At 42.6% G+C, this 18,415-nt stretch overlaps 2 protein-coding genes across 5 annotated transcripts in view; one reads left to right on the top strand and one right to left on the bottom strand.

Moving 5' to 3' along the window:
* Positions 1-18,415, bottom strand: part of snx20 (sorting nexin 20) — a 32,479-nt gene that overhangs the window by 8,179 nt on the left and 5,885 nt on the right. The window lies entirely within an intron of this gene.
* Positions 1,891-17,483, top strand: LOC112218827 (terminal nucleotidyltransferase 4B). 2 transcript variants are annotated; one of them, XM_024380027.2, is made up of 12 exons: positions 1,891-2,610; positions 6,056-6,179; positions 6,372-6,418; positions 6,535-6,664; positions 6,805-6,912; positions 11,406-11,534; positions 11,791-12,004; positions 12,344-12,470; positions 14,085-14,188; positions 14,269-14,441; positions 15,399-15,533; positions 15,664-17,483. In XM_024380027.2, the coding sequence occupies exons 1-12, from the start codon at positions 1,952-1,954 to the stop codon at positions 15,850-15,852; spliced, it is 2,139 nt and encodes a 712-aa protein (XP_024235795.1). In that variant the 5' UTR covers positions 1,891-1,951; the 3' UTR covers positions 15,853-17,483. The 2 variants fall into 2 exon arrangements, with proteins under 2 accessions (XP_024235795.1, XP_024235796.1); XM_024380028.2 differs by having other exon boundaries at positions 1,893-2,610; positions 14,290-14,441.

The raw sequence follows: 18,415 nt of genomic DNA, 5'->3' as shown, positions 1-18,415 counted from the left end.
ATCTTCCCCAATATTTGGAACCAAGGACTGATCCCCCCCCCAATCCACAAAAGTGGAGACAAATTTGACCCCAATAACCACTGTGGGATATGCACCAACAGCAACCTTGGGAAAAGCCACTGCATTATCATTAACAGCAGACTTGTGCATTTCCAGAAATCCAGAAAAGACCTGTTAAATTCTACAACCACCTAAAAGGAAACAATTTCCAAACCTTCCATAACAAAGCCATCACCTACAGAGAAATAAACCTGGAGAAGAGCTCCCGAAGCAAGCTGGTCCTGGGGCTCTGTTCAGAAACACAAATAGACCCCAAAGAGCCACAGGACAGCCAACACAATTACACCCATCCAAATCACGAGAAAACAAAAAGATAATTACTTGACACATTGGAAAGAATTGACCAAAAAACAGAGGAAACTAGAATGCTATTTGGCCCTAAACAGAGAGTACACCGTGGCAGAATACTTGACCACTGTGACTGACCCAAAATTAAGGAAATCTTTGACTATATACAGACTCAGTGAGCAAAACCTTGCTATTGAGAAAGGCCACCTAAGGGAGACCTGGCTCTCAAGAGAAGACAGGGTATGTGCACACTACCCACAAAATGAGGTGAAAACTGTGCTGCACTTCCTAACCTCCTGCCAAATGTATGACCATATTAGAGACACATATTTCCCTCAGATTACACAGACCCACAAAAAAATCCCAAAATAATCAAATTTGGATAAACTCCCATATCTATTAAGTGAAATACCACAGTCTGCAATCACAGCAGCAAGATTTTTGACCTGTTGCCGCAAAGGGCAACCAGTGAAGAACAAACACCATTGTAAATACAACCTATATTTATGTTTATTTATTTTTCCTTTTGTACTTTAACTATTTGCACATCCTTACAACACTGTATATATACACATAATATGACATTTATATGTCTTTATTTTGGAACTTTTGTAAGTGGAATGTTTACTGTACATGTTTTATTGTTTATTTCACTTTTGTTCATCTATTTCACTTGCTTTGGCAATGTAAACATACGTTGACCATTCCAATAAAGCCCTTAAATTGAAATTGAATGGCCCAATTTGGCGGAAAGTCTGCCACCCTCAAGCAGGTAATTTTTTTTCGTTGATCCGCAATTATTTTTTGTATGGAGGCCATAAATGGTAGTTTCGAATTTGGTCAATACAAATGTATGATTTATTGGCTACGTGAGGATTATTTAATCGAATTTACTTTCGTAATGCTTAAAGTTGTTAGTGGACTGATATAGGTAGGACACGTGACATCCCGGCAACTTTGAGTAAAAAACAATATCGGAGTTGTCTCGAGATGGCTATGGATATTCATGGCATGATGCTAGTAGCATATCGTCTGTCTCCATTGAATACAGGCCGTTTAAAAAAATGACAACAATAATGACATATCCACCAATCCTACAAATAGGCGGGAGCTAGACATCTCGCCGTTCCTCTTTGTGGAAATCTACTCCCATTGTTAGGGCGAAGAGACATGCATCTTGTATATCCATCATATTTGTTTTGAGCAATACTGTCATTTCCGCCATTGATGGAGTGTCTGGAGAAAACTAGTTTGTCACGTTTTGTTCTTAAGAAATACTCCACGTCTGTATTTCCACAATTTAATTTGGTGTCGTGTTAATACAGACTGTTGTTTACATCTACATGATTGGATTTGTATATACTGTACGCATAACTTGTCAATTCTCCTTTTTTTTTTTTTTTTTGAATTTTACCCCATTTTCTCCCCAATTTCGTGGTATCCAATTGTTTTTAGTAGCTACTATCTTGTCTCATCGCTACAACTCCCGTACGGACTCGGGAGAGACGATGGTTGAAAGTCATGCGTCCTCCGATACACAACCCAACCAAGCCGGACTGCTTCTTAACACAGCGCGCATCCAACCCGGAAGCCTGCCGCACCAATGAATTCTCCTCTTTCGTTAGCAGCTCAGTGTAGCTACCTCTATCGTGACAGTGCCAGTCACGCAAACCTAGCGAGCGTGCCGTGCACGGGTGCGTGGATCCAATATTCTCCTGGTTCCCAACCCAGCAGCGCGTGGTTGAAGATTTGGATAACGACTCATGTTCTGCGCAATTTGTGTTTGAATAATCATAAGAACCACGGCTCTTCTACCTCGAACACGCCCACCACCAAGACTAGTTCTGGTACAACTGTATCGGTGAACGGGGTCACGGGGAACGTGATTCAGGACGGAGTACCCGACGGTGGCACGAGCAGCAGTGAGGCGAGAATGCAAGGGACGATTAATCCGAAAGGCGATAATAAAATAGAACAGCTATCCGATTCATTGGAGGAAAATATCAACCAGCATCCTGCGGGGAAGGGCAGTAGTGGTGCCGGGATTGTGGGTGGCACTGCATTCGGTAGCTGGAGAGGAAGAGAGAGAGAATACGAATTTGGGAACAGACGGAGGAGAGACAACCGAGCGAGCACTTTCGGTTTTAACCGCAGTTTATTGAGTATTAGCTGCAACTCTACGGTGGACGAAACTGGATGCGGTAGAGTTGGTTACACGGACACGCCTTGGAAAACTAGAAACTACACTGCAGGGATTTTGGGGTAAGGAAGGATGCCTGAGGCAGCATAACTGCTCTAACTTGTCATGTTTGAACTGTCTGGCTGACGATTTATTACAGAGCACAGGGAGGGACTTCTGTGTGTTGGCAAGGATTTGTACCTGATAAATTGATCAACATGAGATGATTTCTCATACAGAAGGATCCCACGTTGTCTTTTTTTCCTAGCCTGAGTGACCTCTCAAACCACAGATTATCCATTATATTGACCAGATACCCTAGTGGCCGCTCTAACGATTAAAATAAATGTCCTCAAAAATGTAAGGCAGTCCCGAGGAGGAAATATCAGATGGGACCATTGTAGCCAATGTGACTATATCGTAAAAATGTATGTGAACACAAATGTGCTTTTTGGTCTTAATTTAGGTTAGCATTGTGGCTAGGTTTAAGATCACATTTTAAGAATAGAAATGGTATACATATGCAGGGTTTATTACTTTTTGGCTGTGGTAACTAGTGACGACCCTTCCTCTCTGCTCAAACTAAATCAGTCAATCAATAACATTTATTCATGAAGCCCTTTGTACATCAGCAGACATCACAACGTGCTCATACAGAATACCAGCCCAAAACACCAAAGAGCAAGCAATGCAGATGTACTAGCACAGTGGCTAGGAAAAACTCCCAAGAAAGGCAGAAACCTAGAGAGGAACCAGGCTCTGGTGCCGGTGGAGATTGTGTAAATGGCCATTAAGGCTGGATCGTTCATCATAGATGACCAGCAGGGTCAAATAATAATAAGTGGTTATAGAGGGTGCAACAGGTCAGCACCTCAGGAGTAAATGTCAGTTGGCTTTTCATAGCAGAGCATTCAGAGGTCGAGACAGCAGGTCTGGGATAAGGTAGCCAGTGAACAGGTCAGGGTTCCATAGCCACAGGCAGAACAGCAGATACTGGATTAGCAGCACGACTAGGTGGACTGGGACAGCAAGGAGTCGCAAAGCCAGGTGGTCCTTAGGCATGGTCCTAGTGCTCAGGTCTTGAGAGAGGCTATTGCAGCATAAAGTGCCTTTGGAAAGTATTTAGACCCCTTGACTCTTCCCACATTTTTGTTACATTACAGCCTTATTCTAAAATGTATTAAATAAAAAATCCTCATCAATCTACACACTACACAATGATGATGAAGTGAAAACAGGTTGTTAGATATTTTTTTTGTGCAAATTACAAGACCCTTTTCTATGAGACTCGAAATTGAGCTCAGGTGCATCCTGTTTTGATTGATCATCCTTCCCAATTTTTCTACAACTTGGAGTCCACCTGTGGTAAATTCAATTGCTTGGGCATGATTTGGAAAGGCACACACCTGTCTATATAAGGTCCCACAGTTGACCGTGCATGTCAGAGAAAAAAAACAAGTCATGAGGTCGAAGGCATTGTCCATAGAGCTCCGAGACAGGATTGTGTCGAGGCACAGATCTGGGGAAAGGCACCAAAAAAAATGATGCAGCATTGAAGATCTCCAAGAATACAGTGGCCTCCATCATTCTGAAATGCAAGAAGTTTGGAACCATCAAAGACTCTTCTTGGAACTGGCCACCCGGCCAAATTGAGCAATCGGGGGAGAAGGGCCTTGGTCAGGGAGGTGACCAAGAACCTGATGGTCACTCTGACATAGCTAGAGTTCCTCTGTGGAGATGGGAGAACCTTCCAGAAGGACAACCATCTCTGCAGCAGTCCCCCAATCAGACCTTTATGGTAGTGGCCAGACAGATGCCACTCCTCTGTAAAAGGCACATGACAGCCCACTTGGAGTTTGGCAAAAGGCATCTAAAGACTCTCAGACCTTGATGGGAGAAACTCTCCAAATACAGGTGTGCCAAGCATCCAAGAAGACTCAAGGCTGTAATTGCTGCCAAAGGTGCTTCAACAAATTACTGAGTAAAGGGTCTGAATACTTATGTAAATGTGAGATTTCTAGTTTTAATTTCAAAAAAATAATTACAACAAACCCCCAAAGTTTTTGGTTTGTCATTATTGGCTATTGTGTGTAGATTGAGGGGGGACCATTTGAATCAATTTTAGAATGCGGCTGTAACCTAACAATGGAAAAAGTCAAGGGGTCTGAATACTTTCTGAAGGCACTGTAGATACTGGGGACTGAGACAGAGGGTTGGGGGACAGTGGCAGGATATAACACCACCCAAGTCTGGACAGGAAGATAATGTAATTGACTCAACCCACTCAAGTCGAGTATAGCGAAAAAATCCTGGCTAGACATTATACACCACTCCTAGGGACGGCATGGGAGAGCACTAGCAAGCCAGTGTCTTAGGATCAGAGTTAGAGAATGCAGTAAAGACTGCAAACTAAATTCTTCCACTGCTCTGTCTTTTGAGAAGAAACTAAAGTCTGTGGGTGTGGCGTAGTGTTTGGCTAGCCAGGCAATGTATTTTCTAGCTCATCATTGATAAAGATGACTTTCCCTGAACTTCATATTTCTATTCAGCAGCAGTTGGTTAGAATATGAGCAGTCTTATCAAAAGGCTAGTGCATAGACACATTTGGGCTCATGTGAGTTGAAAGAGTAGGGGTCCACGGTGTTATCCTCTCATTAGTTCTTCTTCAGAACCTGACCAGGTAGATCTGGACTGGTGCCACACAAGGCTAGACCAGCTCTGATACATTCCAATGCCTCATCTGGTCAACACACCCCTTCTTACTTGACATACTGAGAAGATGATGGTACCTGTGTTAGTCAGTGTAAGGCATGTATTCCTACATTTTCAATGTGAGATTTTATAATAGTTTGGGCCCCATAAATTACAGATATTTTATTGCTATAATATATAGTTTCAGAATCAGAAATGGGGCCTATACCCAAAACTATCACAATTGCCGAGGGCCTATACTATGAGTTTTCAGTTAAACCCACCACTGGACTGAGACCTGTACATGCAGAAACATTCATTTGAACTGTATCTCCTCCTCTACTGTATTTAAAGCCTAGTGTGATGCAGCAGATAGCCTTGTCCCATGAACCATTGAGGGTTATTCTAAAGCACTTTATTACCCTCTGAATGACGTATTGAAAAGCAGCTGGCTGGGCTGGCACATGTCATGTTCTCCTGGGAATACACACTGCTGCTCTTTAGTATAGTGTCATACTTACCCACTAGTGTATTTATAGTAACTCCCTGCTCAGTAATCACAGGCTACATAGTACACTGGCAGACTGAAGGCCACTGCTGGTCTACGCACTGTAGTGCTATGTGATTAGTTTGCTATAACAGAACATATTAAATGTAATAGGTATTTAGCCTACTTGTTTGTCAATAAGCTCGAGACTTGATAAAAAGACATTTAATGAATCCATGTTTCAAGTGTCAAATCTACCAGGGAACCCCTGACTGCATTACTATTGGAGTATTTCAAACGTGTTCTAGAACACAACATTCTAACCACGCTGTGTGTCTCTTACTCTGCAGGCTCCATGAGGAGATCCAGGACTTCTATGCCTACATGTCTCCGCGGCCGGAGGAGGAGAAGATGAGGAGGGAGGTGGTGGAGAGGATAGAGAGGGTCATTAAGGACCTTTGGCCCACTGCTGATGTAAGTCAATCACCTTCACTGTAGTCGGAGATGTAAAGCCATTGACTTCCTTGTCTAGTTATTTATAGAATTTGAAATGGTGCAGTAATTCTTATTAGCATACATACTGATATGATAATTTTATAGCTTATCATTGTTGTCATGGAGTTTTATATGCAATCTCATTACTCATGGTGTGAACTTGCTTTGCAGGTTCAAGTATTTGGAAGTTTCAGCACGGGTCTCTATCTACCCACTAGGTAACCTGTCGTTGAATTTCAAGTCCTTTCCTTACTGAAAAAGTATTTGTAACCTTTATTATCACCAACTTACGCCAAGGAGGAATATAATGTGATTCTTTGTGTTGATGTTGCAGTGACATTGACCTGGTGGTGTTTGTGAAGTTCAGGGAAGGAGACACCCTCCCTCTGTGGAGGTTAGAAGAGGCGCTGAGGAAACACAAAGTGGTGGAGGAGAATTCTGTCAAAGTGCTGGACAAGGCCACGGTAATGGGTAGTGTGTGTTTTGTGTGTCTGTCTGTGGAGGGAAGCCTTGTTAAGTGTGTGTGTGTGTTGTGAACATAATTCTGGACAGGGAATTATCGGTGTCTGTATGCCAGTCAAATCTGATCTTGTCTGGTCTTTAGGTGCCAATCATCAAACTGACAGACTCTCTCACGGAGGTCAAAGTTGACATCAGTTTCAACATGAAGAATGCTGTCAAAGCTGCTGCCCTCATCAAAGATTATAAAAAGGTACAATGCTCCCTGTGTGTGTCAAATCAAAATTAATTTATTTGTCACATGCTTTGTAAAGAAAAGGTTTAGACTATTAGTAAAATATTTACTTACTGGCCTTTCCCAACAATGCAGAGACAAATTAAGAAATAATAGAAAAGTAATCACATATAATAATAATAATAATAACTTGGTTATATACAGTGGCTTGTGAAAGTATTCATCCCAGTGGCATTTTTCCTATTTTGTTGCCTTATAACCTGGAATTAAAATGGATTTTTGGGGGGTTTGTATCATTTGATTTGCTCAACATGCCTACCACTTTGAAGATGCAATTTTCATTTATTTATTGTGAAACAAACAAGAAATAAGACAGCAACAAAAAACAAATTGAGCCCTCCCCCAAAGTCGATATTTTGTAGAGCCACCTTTTGCAGCAATTACAACTGTAACACGGAACCCAAACTGGCTGCGCGCGTGCGCAATTGTGCATACATTTATATTGTCCCCCTACACCAAAAGTGATCACGACACGCAGGTTAAAATATCAAAACAAACTCTGAACCAATTACATTAATTTGGGAACAGGTCGAAAAGCATTAAACATTTATGGCAATTTAGCTAGTTAGCTTGCTGTCGCTAGCTAATTTGTCCTGGGATATAAACATTGAGTTGTTATTTTACCTGAGATGCACAAGGTCCTCTACTCCGACAATTAATCCACACATAAAATGGTCAACCGAATCATTTCTAGTCATCTCTCCTCTTTCCAGGCTTTTTCATCTTTGAACTTATATGGTGATTGGCATCTAACTTTCATAGTGTTACTACACCGAATGGCAACACAGATGGTCTTTAAATCACCTACGTGGGTATAACCAATGAGGAGATGGCATGTGGGTACCTGCTTCTATAAACCAATGAGGAGATGTGAGAGGCAGGACATGCAGAGCGATCTGCGTCATAAATAGAAAGGAGTTCTATTTTAGCCCGTGGCAATGTAGACGCTCGTGAGCAGTGTGGGTGCAATAATTGATTAACATAGATTTCTACATTTATTTTGCAACGCTCGCGCACTCTACGTAAGTGGTGTGGTCAGCATATTAGTCTCTTGGGGTATGTCTCCATAAGCCTGGCACGTCTAGCCACTGGGATTTTTGCCCATTCTTCAAGGCAAAACTGCTCCAGCTCCTTCAAGTTGGATGGTTTCCGCTGGTGTACAGCAATCTTTGTCATACCACAGATTCTCAATTGGATTGAGGTCTGGGGTTTGACTAGGCAATTCCAAGACATTTAGTGTTTCACCTTAAACCACTAGAGTGTTGCTTTTAGCAGTATGCTTAGGGTCATTGTCCTGCTGGAAGGTGAACCTCCATCCCAGTCTCAAATCTCTGGAAGACTGAAACAGGTTTCCCTCAAGAATATCCCTGTATTTAGCGCCATCCATCATTCCTTCAATTCTGACCAGATTCCCAGTCCCTGCTGATGGAAAAACATCCCCACAGTATGATGCCGCTACCACCATGCTTGGTGTTCTCGGGGTGATGAGAGGTGTGTTGGGTTTGTGCCAGACCAGGCATTTTCCTTGATGGCCAAGAAGCTACATTTTAGTCTCATCTGACCAGAGTACCTTCTTCCATATGTTTGGGGAGTCTCCCACATGCCTTTTGGCAAACACCAAACATGTTTGCTTATTTTTTTCTTTAAGCAATGGCTTTTTCCTGGCCACTTTTCCGTAAAGCCCAGCTCTGTGGTCCTATGGGCAGATACTCCATCTCCGCTGTGGAGCTTTGCACCTCCTTCAGGGTCATCTTTGTTGCCTCTCTGATTAATGCCCTCCATGCCTGGTCCATGAGTTTTGGTGGGTGGCCCTCTCTTGTCAGGTTTGTTGTGGTGCCATGTTCTTTCCATTTTTTAATAATAGATTTAATGGTGCTCCCTGGGATGTTCAAAGTTTCTGATATTTTTTTATAACCCAACCCTGATCTGTACTTCTCCATAACTTTGTCCCTGACCTGTTTGGAGAGCTCCTTGGTCTTCATGGTGCCCCTTGATTAGTGGTGTTGCAGACTCTGGGGCCTTTCAGAACAGGTGTATATGTGTGTGTATATATATATACTGAGATCATGTGACACTTAGATTGCACACAGGTGGACTTTATTTAACTAATTATGTGACTTCTGAAGGTAATTGGTTGCACCAGATATTATTTAGGGGCTTCATAGTAAAGGGGGTGAATACATATGCACGCACCACTTAAACTTCACTTCACCAATTTGGATTATTTTGTGTATGCCCATTATGTGAAATCCAAATGAAAATCCATTTAAATTACTGGTTGTAAATGCAACAAAATAGGAAAAATGCAAAGGGGATTAATATTTTTGCAAGGCACTGTACAAAGGCGAGATCCGGAGGCCCATTAATGTTTTTAAAGGTATCTGGGACCAACGGATGCATATCTGTATTCCCAGTCATGTGAAATCCATAGATTAGGGCCTTATTTATTTCAATTGTTTGATTTCCTCATATGAACTATAAGTCAGTAAAATCTTTGAACTTGTTGCATTTTATATATTTTTTCAGTATATTTGGCAGTCTTCTGGTTTGGGGGTAGAATCTGTTCATGGTCCTGTTGGTTCCTGATTTGGTGCATTGTTACCGCTTGCCGTGCGGTACGAAAAGGAACCGTCTATGACTTTGGTAGCTGGAGTCCTTGACAGTGAGGTACTGGGCCATACCAGGGTTTCCATTAGAAAAAGGTGGTGCCGGACATTTTACCTGCAAAATTTAGATTTACCGGCTCCATATGCATTAGGTGGGTAACCAGATTAGTGCGTCCACCCACGGTGCTCAGAATGACAGAAATCACATTTAGATTATGGTAATAGAACATGCAATGATGTCCGGTCCTTACCCAATTCTGATGTGCTCTTTGAACATGTTAGAATAACTGTCCACGTTTACTTTTCCTCAGCCAACAAGATGAGTAACGAACAGCAAAATCGCTAGCCTATCTCAATCTACTATAGTAGAAGAGTTTAGGCTACATATTCAATTGGTCAGCTTGTCAAGAAAGAAATAGCCTTTTCCAAACATACTCTGAGACAGTTGTGGGATGATGGATCCTAAATTCATACAACCAGTAGGCCATGGCTACATAATTTGTTTTTGTTAAAAAGCAATGAGTGATGCAAGAGGTCAGAACATTTAGCTTAAAATGTTGATAAACATTTGTTTCTTCACATTTATGAGTACAGTAATGCGCACAAGGCAGTAGGCTACATGCGAATGTTCATTCCATAATGCACTTAGGGGAAAAACACTGTTATCAAAAGGGCACTGCACAGGCCTCCGGAGTGGCGCAGCGGTCTAAGGCACTGCGCTGCAGTGCTAGAGGCATCAATACAGACCCGGATTTCGCTCCAGGGCTGTGTCGGCCGGCCGCGACTGGGAGACCCATGAGGCGGCACACAATTGGCCCAACTTCGTCTGGGTTAGGGGAGGGTTTGGCCGACTGGGAAAATTTGAATTCCAGTCGTTCATCCAACTCGGAATTCCAACTCGGGAACTCGGTCCCCTTTCCAGAGCTCCGACTTTACAAGCTGAATATCACTGACGTCATTATTTGACCTCCAGATCGACACTGATGTCGAGTGGCTGCAAATACTTTGGGCCATCTGCTTTTCTTCCCTCTGAAAGCTTTTGTTGTCTTTCTGCACTGAGTCAGTTCCTCACGCTGCTGTTTCCAACGTCTTATCATCGACTCATTAAGTCCAAGCTCCCATGCAGCAGCTCTATTTCCTTTTCCAACAGCCAGATTCATCGCCTTCAACTTGAAAGCTGCATCATATGCATTTCTCCGTGTCTTTGCCATGATGAGGGTGACAAAATTACTACCGTAATCAGAATGATGGGAAGTTTGAGCGCGCTCGATTTACATCACATTATGTGACGGTGCTCAGTTTTTTGTCGGCATGAATCTTGTGAAAGCGGGAAAAATCCATAAATTAGCCGCGTCATTGTATAAACCGCGAGGTTCAAAGCGTGGGAATAAAGTGGCGGCTTATAGTCCGGAAATTACGGTAGTCATTTAAACAGGTTAGCTTGGCATTCTTGGGCACAGGGACTATGCCAGTCTGTTTGAAACATGTAGGTATTACAGACAGGGACAGGGAGAGGATGATCATGTCAGTGAAGACACTTGCCAGCTGGTCAGTACGTGTCCGTCGTCCTGGTAATCCACCTGGCTCAGCGGCTTTGAACATTAACCTGTTTAAAGGTCTTACATCTCCTACGTAGAGCGTGATCAGAAAGTCGTCCGGAACAGGTGGTGCTCTCATGCATGGTTCAGCGTTACATGCCTTGAAATGAGCATGGAAGGCATTTAGCTTATCTGGTAGTATGTGTCTGTTTCTTTCTAATGATTGAGCGTCATCTGAATTTAGGCACAATCCTCATAGTGTGAACTACTGTTCTCTAAAGTTTTCTCTCCATCTGTTTCTCCTCAGAAATATCCTGTGCTTCCGTACCTGGTGCTAGTCCTGAAGCAGTTCTTATTACAAAGAGACATGAATGAAGTGTTTACAGGAGGCATCAGTTCCTACTGCCTCTTCCTTGTCGCTGTCAGCTTCTTACAGGTGGGTCGGTGCCCGTCATCCTTGTATTATTGTCATTGAGAGTATAATCTAGTATTCTAATTAAATGATTATATGATGCATTTGTCCGGCCTTTCCTCAACCGTTGAGAGTGAGGAGATATACATTTTGTACCATTGAATAAACTTTATTGATCCCTGAGGGCAAATTGTATTTGTCACCAGCAGCATAGTGTTCTTACTACTACGTGTTCTTACGATGGAAGCAAGTAATAGACAATAGAGTGTGTGCGTTTCAGCTCCATAGCAGGGAGAACGCCTGCAGTCCCAACGCCAACACTGGTGTCCTACTCATAGAGTTCTTTGAGCTGTACGGCCGCCATTTTAACTACCTGAAGACGGGGATCCGGATCAAGGATGGGGGCTGCTACCTCTCCAAAGACGAGGTCCAGAAGGGCATGCTGGATGGATACAGACCTTCCCTGCTCTACATTGAAGACCCAGTGCAGCCAGGTGAGCCCGGGTTCACACCTTTGTACTTCATCCGAGACTCCTTACTGCATATGCTGGTTACAGTATGGTAGCTAGCTACCTATATGATGCGTCTCTGACCTACGCCTCTCCCGAGTCCGTACGCGATGAGACAAGACTGTAACTACCAATTAGATACCATGAAAATGGGGTTAATAAAATTAATTCAATGTAGTGGCTTGTGCTTCTGACTTCTGCCATAAATAAAACATCAGATGCAGTTGTTTTATTGAGATGTTTGAGAACTCCTGCAATAAGCACCTGCCAAGTCTAAGCATGTACCTGACCTTGAGAGTTTGGTGTCTGTCCTGTGTTGTCCAGGTAATGATGTGGGCCGTAGCTCATACGGGGCCATGCAGGTGAAGCAGGTGTTTGAATATGCCTTCATGGTGCTGAGCCACGCTGTGTCGCCCATCGCTAAGTACCACCTCAATAACCACGGCGAGAGGTATTGGGCAGGGCCGGGACACATGGGGAGGGTTACAGTCACATAATTCTGAGTGATGCGTTCGCTGGAGCTGACTGCCAGGAATGGAACTTTGAACAATACAGTGCATTCGGGAAAGTATTCAGACACCTTGACTTTTTCCACATTTTGTTACGCCTTATTCTAAAATGGATTTTTAAAAATGTTTTCCCCTCAACAATCTACACGTGTGTATGTGTGTGTGATATGTAAATATGTTTTTGTTTATATATATTTATATATATATAAGTATTCAGACCCTTTGCTATGAGACTCGATATTGAGCTCAGGTGCATCCTGTTTCCATTGCTCATCCTTGAGATGTTTCTACAACTTGATTGGAGTCCACCTGTGGTAAATTCAATTGATTGGACATGATTTGGAAAGGCACACACCTGTTTATATAAGGTCTCACAGTTGACAGTGCATGTCAGAGCAAAAACCAAGCCATGACATCGAAGGAATTGTCCATAGAGCTCCGAGACAGGATTGTGTTGAGGCAGAGATCTGGGGAAGGGTACCAAAACATTTCTGCAGCATTGAAGGTCCCCAATAACACAGTGGCCTCCATTATTCTTAAATGGAGAAAGTTTGGAACCACCAAGACTCTTCCTAGAGCTGGCTGGAGGTGACCAATAACCCGATAGTCACTCTGAAAGAGCTCCCGAGTTCCTCCGTGGAGATGGGAGAACCTTCCAGAGGGACAACCATCTCTGCAGCACTCCACCAATCAGGCCTTTATGGTAGAGTGGCCAGACGGAAGCCACTCCACAGTAAAAGGCACATGACAGCCTGCAGTAAAAGGCACCTAAAGACTCTCAGACCATGAGAAACAAGATTCTCTGGTCTGATGAAACCAAGACTGAACTCTTTGGCCTGAATGCCCAGTGTCATGTCTGGAGGAAACCTGGCACCATCCCTACAGTGAAGCATGGTGGTGACAGCATTATGCTGTGGGGATGTTTTTCCGCGGCAGAGACTGGGAGACTAGTCAGGATCGAGGGAAAGATGAAGGAAGTTTCACCTTCCAACAGGACAATGGCCCTAAGCACACAGCCAAGACAACGTGGGAATGGCTTCGGGACAAGTCTCTGAATGGCTGGGCCATTCAATGACAGAGGCCTGACTTGAACCCGATCAAACATCTCTGGAGAGACCTGAAAATAGCTGTGCAGCGACGCTCCCCAGCCAACCTGACAGAGCTTCAGAGGATCTGCAGAGAAGAATGGGAGAAACTACCCAAATACAGGTGTGACAAGCTTGTAACATCATACTCAAGGTTGTAATCCATGCCAAAGGTGTTGCAACAAAGTACTGAATACTTAGGTGAATGTCATATTTCAGTATTTTATTTATAATACATTTGCGAAAGAAATTCTAAACCTGATTTTGCTTTGATATTGTGTGTAGATTGATATGGGGGGGGGGGATGTATCCATTTTAGAATAAGGCTGTAAGGTAACAAAATGTGGAAAAAGTTGAGCGGTCTGAATACTTTCCCAAATGCACTGTATATTTTCAACAATATTAAGTGGAAAAAAATATTGTGTCCACTGTTCCAACTTGTAGTAATATAAATGATTGTGTGTCTTGCAGTATACTGGGCAGAATCATCCGGGTGACCCAGGAAGTTGCTGAATACAGAGACTGGATCACCATGAAGTGGGCTGCCCTATCACTGAACTCCCTGACCTTAAAAGGTAAGGAGAGGAGACATTTTAGAGCCCAATTATAGCGCTATATCAAAACAGTATAAAATTGTCGAACCCCACATTTTTAGCCTTCCCCTTTGATGTCACAGGTAATGTCACGTTGCTGGTGGAGCTTCAGGAGATGGACGAATGCATCAACAATCTCTCTGAGGAAGGGGCAGAGTCCCCCAGCTCCTCCTCTCCTCCCCCCTCTTCGTCATTCTCCTCGCCACATTCTTCATCAGCTAGCTCCAGTGACGCTGTGAGTGCCTTGTGAAACAGAGTTCTCTCCACACACTTTGCCCTTCTCCACACACTTTGCTCTTCTCCACACACTTTGCTCCTCGGAAAGTATTCAGACCCCTTGACTTTTTCCACATTTTGTTACGTTACTGCCTTATTCTAAAATTGATCAAATAAAACATTTTCCTCAATCTACACACAATAATGACAAAGCAAAAACAGGTTTTTAGAAATGTTGCAAATGTATTAAAAAAAATGGAAATATCTTATTTACATACATTTTTAAAAACGATGTAATACATTTTAGAACAAGGCTGCAACATAACAAAATGTGGTAAAAGTCAAGGGGTCTGAATACTTTACGAATGCACTGTATGTATCAAGTGATACTCTGGCGCGTAGATCTGAGACGCTTGATAACTACAGCCCCAGTGTTGGCCTTTCATTCGCACCTGTGATTTAAAGCTCTAAAATATTTAATCTATCAGAAAGGTCACTTAGGGGCCTTCTGAGTGGCGCAGTGGTCTAAGGCTGTGCCACTAGAGATTCTGGGTTAGAGTCCAGGCTCTGTCGCAGCTGGCTGCGTCCGGTTGACCCGTCCGGGTTAGTGGAGGGTTTGGCCGGCAGGGATGTCCTTGTCCCATCGCGCACTAGCGACTCCTGGCGCCAGGTGCACAGTGTTTCCTCCGACACATTGGTGCGGCTGGCTCCCGGATTAAGTGGGGATTGTCAAAAGCAGTGCGGCTTGGTTGGGTTGTGTTTCAGAGGACACACGGCTCTCGACCTTCGCCTCTCCCGAGTCCGTACGCGACAAGACTTTAACTACCAATTGGATACCACGAAATTGGGGAGAAAACAGGGTTAATAAAAAGAAAGGTCCCTTAGGTAATCTACCCTTTCATGCGTTAAAACATTGAGATGCCTGTCGTTAAATCATATTTTGCCCTCGCTCGATTGGTTGCTATGATCCCTCCAGGATTCGGACGGAGTCTCCTGTAAACCGGTGACCTCGACGCGGGGTAGGCGAGGCTCATCTGCACCCAGTGCTGGATTGACCAATCACAGGGATACAAGTTTCTCTTCCAGCAGCCACGTAAGCCAGTCGAGCAAGGTAGGTGACTATAACAGACACGTTTTAGTGTTAAATTACCACACCAAATTATGATGTCACACTAAATGTTGTTCCAAGGAAAAATGGGACAGTAAAGTTAATCTTACCCTATATGTTTTCCTGGCAACAGGTGGACAGAGCGAGTTTGATGTCTTGTCAGAACAGCAATGCCAACATACAGCCAAGCACAGGAACAGGACAGTCATCAGGCAGCAACAGCAGGAGCCACCGAGACAGAAAGCAGAGCTGTCCAGGCAGGAGGAGGAAACTCCAGCCAAAGCGCCAATGTAAACCTGTAGTGCAGGACCTCTGTAGATAGGGTGCGCTATGTCACGGAACTCAACTCCACTCTCAGCCGCTTAAACGGGAGGATCGAGGCAATCTTACCAGGGCTTTTGGTAGTGATATTTTTTAAGCCAAGTTGGAAGGAGATTTCTCCTATTTCTGTCAGTTGAAAGGGCAGATTGACTTTGACCTCGTCTTGAGGGTATAGTCTTTCTGTAATATGAATATGGAGGAAGGTTGTCAAGCCTGAACTTTAGCATTGGCAGTACACCCTGGTTTATTGGACTAGCAGTTAGTTGGGTCTCTCTTACTTACTGGCAATTCAACTTTACAGCAGAAATTACAAGGAAAAATGTATGGTTAAACTGTGGATATTATTACTATATTGGGTCAAATGTTTGCACTGACAAAACGAGTCATTGATCATTTAAGCTTTTCAGCAACTCCTTTGTTTGTGATTTTCAAAAGGCAAAATGGTGGGGAAAGGAAGAAAAAATTACAATGATTAGGGATTGTATTGTTATTATTTTTTTAACAAGCTGAATGAATATGGTTTTGCCATCTCTTGTGGACTGGGCCAAGTGTGGGTTCTATGTGGCAACTCCAACCATCAGCAGAATACATCCTTGAGTTGCTACAGCCCAAATGGACCTGTTTCCTTGCATAATGGGGATGGTTTTTGTAATGATCTGTTCAATGGCTATTTCACAATACTGTTTAATCGCATAATGGCGAACAGTTTCATGTTCCTACTGGTAGAATAGACAATATCTGTAGTTTGCAAACTTCCTAATATGAAAATATCAGTACTCAACTATTTTTGCCTATTACAAAATGATTTGTATTTGTTTCTGTATTTATTTTTGTAGTATATTTATATGAATCTATAATGTGAAGGGGGTATGCATGGAACGCTTAGCAATAGCCTGTATGCCTGTTTAAGAGATGGTTGTGATGCACATTTTGTACTGAATATCTCAGACAGGCTGTGTCCTAATAGTCATACAATTTCCTTAACTTATCTGGGCTGGAAGGTGTCCAACACTTTGCTTTCTCTTCCTGTCTAGGCCTTAGCCCTTTAGCGTTCACAGATCTAAATGGATCGGACTAGATGTAAGCAATATGGTGATGGGACCTCCTAGCTTTTAAAGAGGCTGAGTGCAGCTTTTGCCAAGTTGCTTTCATTCATCCAATCCTTTCAGATCCATAAAAAGAATATGGGCCTAATTTTGACATTACAAATATATTGTCATAATGTTAATTGACAATATAATACACATTTTGCTCGTAACTGTATTTATTTAAAAGTTACTGAATGTTTAGAAGGCACTTTTTCTGTTGTGGAAATGCCACCATATAAGGGTAGGGCCGGGCCACTGCTTGTCCTGGAGTTAGCAAGTCTCTTTGACATCTCTCTCCACGATTAATACGTTCCCAAAATTTCTCCTCACAAAACATTTTGTATGCAGTTCAGTTGTATCCAGACATTTGTTCCAACCTTCAAGATACTTTTGTATATAAAGTGTATGTGGACACTCCTTCAAATGAGTGGCTTTGGCTATTTCAGCTACATCTGTTGCTGACATGTGTATAAAATTGAGCACACAGCCATACAATCGCCATTGTCGTGTCTTCACTACCATTAAACTGAATACTTTGTTTTTATCAAAGATTCTTTGTAATTAGTTTCTCGGTTAAACTGAATAATCATGTAACTACTTAACTAGGAAGTTGGGGCACCAAGGAAAGTATTCAGATTACAAAGTTATAATTTCCCAATATAACGTTTCAGATATTTTCATATCTGATCAATAGTCTTCTGATTAATGATTTATTTACTTTACCTCACGTTATGTCGTAAATTGTTGGTTATCTGCAAAAACCCAGTCTTTACTATGAGTCATCCATACATCAATTGTCTTAAATCATTTATTTATTACTAATTAAGTAATTCACAGAAATGCATAAACAAACAGTAAATATGGTTACATGAAATGATAGAATGTGCCCTTGTGGGCTAAACCGGCATGGCAGCTTTTTAGACAAACGGGGAGTGGGGGTTTTACCAAGAAGTCACTACAGAGTTAATTATAACAATTAAAATGCTAATCCTTTACACATGAACACTCACTCATTCGGGAACAATTGCAATCAATATATATATTTACGCTCAGTGTGTCGTCTTGATCGCTGGTGAAAAGTATTTTGTAGAATTGTCCGTCTCTCCCTCTCTGTCTTGGTTAGAGGGGATAGTTTAAAGTGACATTCATTATAGAATGGGTGTTTCGGCGGTTGTCGTTCTTCGCGTTCAATGATGCGGAATTCCTAGCGGCAGACTAGTAAGCAATATCAAAGACTTGTTCTTATTCTGTCGGTATCAATAGTCTTAAGAGTTTAACCACGTGGTATGGTTAAAAGATTCTACAACCTTTAGCCATCTCGTAATTGAGGTAAGCTTGGTCTGGTGATAATTTCTCAAAGTTGGGTTTTATTCGGAATGGCAGAAAAGGGGCTGTCCCAGGATGTCTGACCCTAACTGGGCTCAGGGGCGGTCCTCTGATATAGTTAAAATCAAAAGGGAATTGTATTTTTCTTAA

The sequence above is a fragment of the Oncorhynchus tshawytscha genome, linkage group LG19 (assembly GCF_018296145.1).
Source record: "Oncorhynchus tshawytscha isolate Ot180627B linkage group LG19, Otsh_v2.0, whole genome shotgun sequence".
NCBI classification, from domain to species: Eukaryota; Metazoa; Chordata; class Actinopteri; order Salmoniformes; family Salmonidae; genus Oncorhynchus; species Oncorhynchus tshawytscha.
The sequence above is the reverse complement of the archived record's forward strand: the minus strand, read 5'-3'. Positions and strand labels throughout refer to the sequence as shown.